The sequence below is a fragment of the Lipotes vexillifer genome, unplaced genomic scaffold (genome assembly GCF_000442215.2).
Source record: "Lipotes vexillifer unplaced genomic scaffold, Lipotes_vexillifer_v1.1 scaffold2648, whole genome shotgun sequence".
NCBI lineage: Eukaryota > Metazoa > Chordata > Mammalia > Artiodactyla > Lipotidae > Lipotes > Lipotes vexillifer.
This window is the reverse complement of record NW_006793424.1, coordinates 282,512-292,122: the sequence shown is the minus strand read 5'-3', so window position 1 is coordinate 292,122 and position 9,611 is coordinate 282,512. Positions and strand designations below refer to the sequence as shown.

The following is a 9,611-nucleotide window of genomic DNA, read 5'->3' as shown; positions in this document are numbered from 1 at the left end:
GGCGGGGGGGGGGGGGGGGGCGGGCACCAAGTCACCTACAAGTAGATTTACATAGTAAGTTTGGTCTAGTCACTCAGTGCAGTCTGACGGTAGTGCTGGCAGTAACTCATATTTTTAAAAAAAGCCACATGTATTAATTCCAGGTGATTTAAAACTGAATAACAAAAAACTTTTAAAACTTTTCAAAGAAAATAAGTAATTATATATATTACCTCAGGAATTTAAATTTTAATTTATTTATTTATTATTATTTTTGGCTGTGCCGCACCTCTTGGGGGAATCTCAGTTCCCAGACCAGGGACTGAACCCAGGCCACAGCAGTGAAAGTGCCAAATCCTAACCCCTAGACCATCAGGGAGCTCCCTAGAGAAAGATTTTTAAATGAGACACAGCACGAACCTTAAAAGGTTGATGAGTCAAAAGTTTCTGTTTGTCCAAAGATACCACAAAAGAGAGTAAAGTCACAGGCTAGGAAAAGAAACACGTATCTGACAAAGGATTAGTAACCAGAATATATAAAGAACTATAACTATATATATTAGTTAAAATAGGTAATTACAAACAAAGGATATTAATAAGCAATAAACTGACTAAAACCAGTAAATGCATATTTCAACAATGAGGTACCTTTTTACCTCATTTGTTTGGGTCATAAACTGGCAAACAGTGGTCTGGCCACAGCACATGTTGGCAAGGAGCTTGGACCACTGATGGTAGAATTTGCTGGAAAATCACTTCTATGGAAAGCAGCTGCCTCATGACCTAGTACTGAATTCCACTGAAGTATGTTTACTAGAAAACCCCCCACAGGTGCACAGGGGGTTGTACAGTAGAGTATCTGTAACTGAGAAAAAACTGGTAACGAACGACCTAAATATCTTAACAACAGGATAAATTATATGCACAGATGGATGTAATAGTGAAAGTGAATAAAATAGAGCTATGCATACCAATATGCGTTATATAGTGGAAATAAAGTAGGGGAAAAGGTAATTGTGTGATACTGCACACACTTAAAAATACACAGAGGAACACTGTCTTGTTTATGGACGCGTGCATATACAATACAATTATAAAGCGCTCTATAAGAATGATAAACACCAGATTCACAGTATTCACCTCCCCAGAATGACTGGGGAAGGGTAGAACAGGGGCCTACAACTGTGCTGATGATGTCTTATTTCTTCAGCTGAATGTACATTAGTTATAAAATGAACTAAATATGTTTTTTCTAACATGCCTGAAATATTTCATTTAAAAATTACAGTAAAATAAAATAAGTAAATACTTGAAAGCAAATATTTATTAACTTTTTTTGAACAATTCCTAACAAACAGTTCAACATGTAAAGAAAAGAAAAAAAAGCCCCCAGCACTACTGCAGAACAAGTCAAGAAAAATAAGCCTGAAACGGCTACATTTAACAGAAAACCTTCTGGGCTCTGCTCTAGATGCTCTGTACTGTAAACCTGAAAAAAAAAAAGGTGTGTTATTTTAAACCTTTGCTTAAGGTTCAAATACAGTTACTGAATCACGTTACATTTATGTGAAGGATAAAGAGTGAGCTGTTTACCGAAGGACTTCAATAACCTTGTTATCAGGGCACTGACTGTCCAGTAGTGCTGCATGTGTAGCATAGCGTTCTGTGCTTAAATTAGTTATAGTGCCCGCTGTCTGCTGCTCTCCTCGCCCCCATAACCATCTGGCACCATGAACGGTCAGGATAGCTGTTCCAAGCGTTTTTATAGCTATGGAACCTTTTTGTTACTGGTACTGGTACTCAATAGTGTAAGAAGGGCCTATGAAGGAGAGATCTATGAGAGAGATTCTGGTTGAGCTTTGTTGTCATTCCTTTGACAAATCAAGGAAAGGCCAAAGGTGCTTTTCAGGGCAATTTAGTATGAATCTCTGCTACATCAGTCCCATGCCGTATGCTGACTATAAGGGTGAACAAGAAGTCGTGGTACTTACACATCACTCATCTTGGTCTGCAAGCCCCATTTCTACTAATGACATATGAACTGGATACCGTTCATCTTCATATAATGTCACTATTTGTTCTGGTACCTGAGCCTAAAATTAAAAAGATACATGTCAAGAAAACACCACCATGTCTTTGCGTTCCTCCTACAACTGGCAGGAGGGACAAGGCATTCTCTAAGTTTATTTATAATTTATATACGCTGTTACTTTCAAAAGGTATCTTGATGGTTTCTTGCTAAGTCTCATTCTTTCCATCTTTTACTTTATTTAAAATGTAACTCTGCCCAGAGTTTTCCTAGATCGAGCCAGTGGGCTTTAATACTACCATCTCTGTTAAAATTCATTTACATTCTACACATAAAGCATATACCTTTATGCATATAGTCACCAAATTTTGAGTGTTACTCATAGAGGTGAATACACATGTATTTATAAGAACATTTGTTATTTTCACTGGCTTCTTGAGAGAAACCCTGCACAAGCCATTTACACCACTGCACACACAGGAACAAAAAGCACTTTCTAGTAATAGCACTGCTTCAATTAAGAGCTCATTCTTGTCACAGCCAATGTATCAGAAATCCCCCAAATCTCGGGTCCCCAGACCAGGGCGAGCTGGACTGAAACAGCAGTGGTGAGGACTAGGGTGAACCGAAGAGCATGCTCCCACCTAGAGAGACTGCTGTTGCCCCGCTGGTGCTGGCTGTCATTCCAGAAGATTTTGTAGTACTTAGAAATAAGACTTTTTGTATAATTTTCCAATTTTATAACAGCTGCGCACTAAATCAAACATGGTTACAAGCCAGATATGGCCTTTGAGCCACCCCTTTGTGACTATATTTATACCAAGCATGATCTGGATTTTCTTTTCTGGACCTTCTACTGCATTAAACAATTCAAAGTCAGTACACTTATGATATGAGCACCATTTGAACCTTTCTCTGACTGACCAGAATCTCCTTTCTGGTCTTTTCTACTTTTAGGATGCAGCTCAAATGTCACTTTCTCCCAGTCATACTTAACTGAATAAGCACCTGAGTGCCTCCTAAGCAGGGGCTCAAACACCCTACCCTGATCTCTCCAGACAGAATTCATCGCTCCTGCTTCTCTCCCCACACCCACACCCCAAAGATACCTATACCTTTATTATAGCATTTATTTCATTCTACCTTGTATTAGTAGTTTGCATGTTTTCCTCATTATCAGTTCTTTGATTATAGGATACTCATCTTGATCATTTTTCATCTTAGTCATTACATCACTGATATTTTATATCATTGCAGGGCTAATCAAAAGTTTGTAAAATATAAACAAAGACATTTGAACAAGGCTTAAAATTAATCCTATAGTATTTACATCATCAAATGCTTTAAAGCATTTTTGCATCTAGAGCTGCAGAGATAAAAAGCACTTTAGAAAGTTAACAGGGATCCTTGAAATAGCTTTGAAAGTAAAATATTTTGGCTAATTAAGACAGATATTTACCACGGAAGAAGCATAAAGTTGTTTTCCTTGCAGACAGTCTATCATAGCCCACAATGCTTCCATGCTCCACTTGGGACAGTACGGTATTCTTGCCTTTCCTACATCTCTTAAGGGAGGTTTAAACCCTCCCAAGAGAACCTTTATGGCTTGGGCTGGATACTGCATAAGATGAGGAGGAATTTGACAAAGTCTGTCACAAAAGAAATCCTTAAATTAAAATGTTAGGAATGTCACAATTAGAGGAAAAGTTAATGGTGTTGGATTTGGCAGTTGATTCTTGGATATGACACCAAAAGCACAGGCAACAGAAGAAAACATTTTGATTATATCAAAATTTAAAACTGTGCAAAGGGCACAATCAACAGAGTGAAAAGGCAACGTATAGAATGAGAGAAAATATACATTAAAAAAGACATTTCTCCAAGGAAGAGATATAAATGGCCAACAAGCAAATGCAAAGGTGCTCAACATCACTAATCATCAGGGAAATGCAAATCAAAGCCACAATGTGATTTCACCTCATACCCATTAGGATGGCTACTATTAAAACAAACAGACAAAAACGGAAGATAACAAGTGTTGGTGAGGATACAGAGAAAAACTGGAACCCTTGGACATTTGGTGGGAATGTAAAATGCTACTGTGGGGAAGTTTGGTGGTTCCTCCAAATACTAAGAATAAGCATATTATCCAGCAACTCCACTCCTGAGTATATTGAAAGCAGGGTCATGAAGAGAGATTTGTACACCCATGTTCACAGCATCATTCACAGTAGCCAAGTATCCACTGATGGGTGCATGGATAAAAATGTGTTATATATATGATGGAATATTATTCAGCCTTAAAAAAGAAGAAAATTCTAACATATGCTATGACATAGTTGAACCTTGACATCATGCTAAGTGAAATAAGCCAGTTACAAAAAGACATATGAGATACCTACAATCAAAATTCATAGAGATGGGAAAGCGGAACAGTGGTTGACGGGCTGGATGAAGAGGGAATGAGGGATCGTTTAATAGGCACAGGGTTAGTTTCAGTTTTCCAAAATGAAGAGAGTTCTGGAGATTGGTTGCACTAACAATGTAAAGAACGTTTAACACTACTTAACTATACTTCTAAAAATGGTTAAGATGGTAGATTTTATGACGTGTATTTTACCACTGTTAAAAAAGTATCACAAACAACAATAACAAAAGCTGGAAAATAACAGTGTTGGCAAAGATGTGGAGAAAATGGAACTCCTTCCTGTGCGTTGCTGGTGGAAATATAAATAGTATAGCTACTACGGAAAAGTTTGGCATTTCCTGAAAAAGTTAAACACAGAATTACGATATAGTCCCGCAATTCCATTTTGAGGTATATAATACCCCCAAACAGCTGAAAGCAGGAACTCAAAACGGCTCTTTGTATGTCAGTGTTCATAAATCACAGACCAAGTGTCCATCAACAGATGAACAGATAAACAAAACGTGGTATATACGTACAACGAAATATTAGTCATAAAAGTAATGAAATTCTGACACATGCTTCAATTGGATGAACTCTGAAAACATCATTCTAAGTAAAATAAGCCAGACATAAGAGGACAAATACTTATGATTACACCTGATGAAGAACCTAAAATAAGCAAATTCATACAGAGAGTAGAAGAGGGGTTACCGGGAGCTGAGGGAAAGGAAATGGAATGTTATTGAGGGGTACAGTTTCTATTTGGGGTTATGAAAAAGTCCTGAAAATGGACAGTGGCAATGGTTGCACAACACTGAATACTTAATGCCAGTTAATTGTATACTTAAAAATGGCTAATGTGGTAAATTTTTTCTCTTTAAGAATTTTTTAAAATTTATTTTTTAACATGGTAAATTTTGTTATTTATATTTTACAATAAAAAATAACTTTTAGATAGAAAATACTCCAAATATATAAGTAGCTTTAAAATATTTTTTTCTTTTAAAAAAAGAGGCAAAATCTTTTCAATTATTAAAAAAAAAAGAATAGAAAACTAAGAATCCTAATTCAGCTAAGTTTACATTTTTGTTTTTTTAACCTGTTTATTGTCAGCTTTTCAGTTGATCCATAATCAACAAATTGTACCAGGACAGCCAGAGGATTAAATTCTTTAATGGAAACAATCTTTGCTCTGTACCATATGCCATCATCATATTCTGCAAGGCAAGGCATTTCTGAAAAGACAAAAAGGGGAAAATCACATTGCCTTTTTTTAATTTTGTGGTACGCGGGCCTCTCACTGTTGTGGCCTCTCCCGTTGCGGAGCATAGGTTCTGGACGCACAGGCTCAGCAGCCATGGCTCACGGGCCCAGCCGCTCCGCGGCATGTGGGATCCTCCCGGACTGGGGCACGAACCCGTGTCCCCTGCATCAGCAGGCGGACCCTCAACCACTGCGCCACCAGGGAAGCCCCACATTGTCTTTTATTTTCTTAAAAACGTTTTTTTAAAAAAATACAAAGTAAAGTACAAAGAAAATATAATCACCAATTACCCATTATTCAGAATTAAACACTCAACAGTTAGCCACATGTTAGCTTGTGCTCTTTTCTGTTTATACTTTATAAACCTTGTTTTTCCTAATTCCTAAGTTAGGAAAAGGCTGGAAGAAAGACATCTCTCCATTCTCAGAGTCCTAGTTCTTCCACCACCCAAGGCTTAAACCATCCTTCCATTGTTCCCACTTATATGCCCCCGATTTTCTCTCCTTTGGGCAGCTGTCTTCTGCAAATGATAGTAAAATGGTTTCTTTTATCCCTACTTTTAATTTCCTTCTCCTCCAATCCAGTTCCATTGCTCTGTAGTTTAAAAAATTTCAATGGCATCTTAACTGTCTGCAGTACCAAGTCCTTAGACTGCAATTTACAGGGTTCTTCACAATATACTCCCAACCCACTTCAACCACATATCCTCAACGTGTTACCTAAATAGATGCCTTATTCACTTCCTTCAGTACAGATTCCGTACATATTTAATAAGCACTTGTCTATGAATCAACTTGCACATATGCATACTTAATTGAAGAATAACCAAAGAAAAAATGCACACATGTATGCATAGCTCCGTGAGTTATCACATTACTCACAGACTGTCTGTGCAACCTCCCATGAGAGAAGAGCACAGTGAGGAAGGTATTGTTTCTTCCAGACATCAATTAATTTACAAAAAAGTGACAGTGAGTTTATTTTTTCACTCATTGAGCATCTACTTGTGCCAGGTGCCCTCCTTAAGTGCTGTGGCACAAAGTCCCTGCTGTGGTGCTGCCTTACAAGCCAGGAGGAGGGGAGGAGTGGAGGAGGGGGTGGGGTGGGATGCATCAGGGAAGAGCTGCCATTCGGGGATAGCTGAGCAGAGACCCTGCTACACATCCCAGAACTTTCCAGGCAGAGGGAACAGCAATTTATCAGCCAAATATGGGTCACAAGTGATTAAAATCTCATTAAGTAAAATCGGATAGGACGTCAGACTGATGTTTTCCTTTGCTAAAGTATCCTCTGATATGAACAAAATACCAAGGATGAATACATCCCTATATATCACATACTGATAAAATGTGTAGACACCACTCCTCGTATTCAGGAACCGTCATCACCAGTAACTAGATGCATTTTCCTCATAGGAGAATACCATATATTTAATAAAGATAGGGAAACAGAAAGGGAAAAAAGCAGGATTTCACCCATGCTGGCAGGACTCAACACAGTCTGAGTTCTGCTTACCCACACCACCATTAGCAGCTTAGGTGGCTTGTAATTAAAGTAAGTGCCGTTCAGGTCCAAGTAACAACTCACAATCTGAGCTACTGGCAAAATTGCAAGCTCAGAAAAGCCATCTTCATGCAGTCAATGTTACAGTGCGACCTGAGCTTTGAAAAACAAAAGCGCCCCAAGGCAAGAGACCATGCATATCAAGTGAGGGTGATAAAAATACCAGTTAACCTTAGAAACAACCCAGTCTCATCAGCACTGAAACCAAACAGTGGCTTCATTAGGAATCCCATTTTACTCTGAAAGTTTAGTACCTGTTCTGAAGTCCGTCAGAGGAGGGAATGTCTCCACATCCACATTGAACCTCCCTAGAGCTTCCTCAAGGCTCTCAGGCTCAGGTTCCCAGCTGACTCCACTGTCAACTGTGTCGTCATGCTGCTTAACCAGATTACAGTTTTCTACAGAGTCAAGGCAAATATACACCTAAGTGGGGGGAAGGAACGGGAAAAAGTTCAAATTCTGTAATTTTTAGTATTCATAATGTGGACAGAACGACTGCAAGCCCGTCCCCAGCAACGGCCTCACAGTCCTCACAGAGTCAAGTCCCCACAGCAAACCAGTCTTGCTCTTTGCGACTGGAAAGCACGACAGTGGCGGCGGTATGTGACCACCGAGCCCAGGTTGTCAAAGGCGTGGTCTCTGCCTTGGTGGCGCTCAGCCCACCAGGGGAGTGAGCAGACGCGCGCCAGCAGGCCCAGAAGAGGCCCGCGGGGCCGGGGCCCAGCACTTGGGCTCTGGAAGTGGATCCTGCACACCCCACACACACACACCCCGACTGTAACCCGAGATCCTGGATTCCCGACTTTCACATGTGTTGTTTTATGCTGCTCAATTTGGGGTAATTTATGTGGCAACTAATAACTAATTAAAAATCATAAAAACCAACAATAGTTTACTATGTTCTCTGATGAAATTATGGAGCAAATTATTCTTGTCTGTGAAAAGAATGGTTTACTGTGTAAAAATGGCTGAGGGACTGCCTGGCCACTTAATTTGTCATTTCTTTCTCTCTTGTTAGCCAAGCATATATAATTGAATTTTCTTTAGTGTACTTACTCATTCAGTCAATATTTACTGAGTGCCTACTATATATCAGGCAGTATTCTAGGTTCTAGGGATAACCTCTGACCAAAACAGACAAAAATCCCTGTCTTCATGGAATTATTCTAGTGGGAAGAAGCAGACAAAGAACATAAGGAAGTGGCACAGTGTGTTGCTACAAGGTGGTAAGCGGCGTGGAAAAACAGCGAATAAAGAGCACCTAAGTTCAATGTAGGAAGAGGACAGGGGAATGAGATGTTTAATAAGATTTCACAGGTGGAAATAAGTTCCATCTTAACAATCTAAATATTTGATTGAAAAAGCTACACAATACTTGGAAAACCCAACAGTGATTAAGGAACACTTGCCTCATTAAGTACAAACAAGTGTCTGAAGAGGACATTATAGGGCAGGCAACCTAGCAGCCACCAGCTGTCAGCTGTGAAAATCAGGGAGATGGAAATGTGGAGAATCAACCCTAGAGTTAAAGACCGGGACTGCCTGTCATGTTTTTAACCACCAGCTTTACTGGAGTCACATACTTCGCTGGGTGAGACAACGTGCTTAACTTGAACAGCGTAGCGCTCTCCAGGGGGAGGAAGAGGTGAAGACAAATATGGCGGTAAAATAGGAGTCTCTGTTTCAGGCGAGAGCAATTCCTAAAACACCAAAAATAAATCCCAATTTCAGAGTGACTATTCCAGAAACCCACCACGTTATTAAAGCTTATTACAGTGCCAGTTTACTTTCATTTAGCAAAAATCTAGCTGAGACACTGAAAATCACAAAATAATTTTGTTGTAGTGGGACCAAAATGTGATAAATAATCAAAAGATCTTTAGCAATCTTTTGTCCCCTGCCCAAAAAAAGATTTTGTGTAAAAAACGCCCCCACAGGAATATTTACTTATATATAATATTTACATATAACACATAAAACTCTAGAAGAATGATTAACAAATTGCGGCTGCTTAGTGGGACGGACTGGGGTGTTCAAGATGTAGAATTGGGGCAACTTCTTTCTTTTCACATTTCTGTGGTATTTCATTTATTTTTAGAGTATTTTATAATAAAAACTAATATATGAAATGACAAAAGAAGATTTAAGTTAAAAATCATGAAAAAAGGGCTTCCATGGTGGCGCAGTGGTTCAGAGTCCGCCTGCCGATGCAGGGGACACAGGTTCGTGCACCGGTCTGGGAGGGTCCCACATGCCACGGAGCAGCTAGGACTGTGAGCCATGGCCACTAAGCCTGCGTGTCCAGAGCCTGTGCTCCTCAATGGGAGAGGCCACAGCAGTGAGAGGCCCGCGTACCACAAAAAAAA

General features: G+C 39.5%; 1 protein-coding gene across 1 annotated transcript in view; it reads right to left on the bottom strand.

Annotated features, from left to right (window-relative positions):
• Positions 1-1,964: 1,964 nt before the first annotated feature.
• RNF17 (ring finger protein 17) overlaps positions 1,965-9,611 on the bottom strand; it is a 110,123-nt gene continuing 102,476 nt past the window's right edge. Inside the window, exons 31-35 of the mRNA XM_007466345.1 lie at positions 8,829-8,945; positions 7,500-7,668; positions 5,518-5,653; positions 3,468-3,657; positions 1,965-2,072 (exon numbers count right to left, since the gene is read on the bottom strand). Coding sequence (XP_007466407.1) covers positions 1,974-2,072; positions 3,468-3,657; positions 5,518-5,653; positions 7,500-7,668; positions 8,829-8,945 — 711 coding nt within the window. The 3' untranslated portion in view covers positions 1,965-1,973. The remainder of the gene's footprint in view (positions 2,073-3,467; positions 3,658-5,517; positions 5,654-7,499; positions 7,669-8,828; positions 8,946-9,611) is intronic.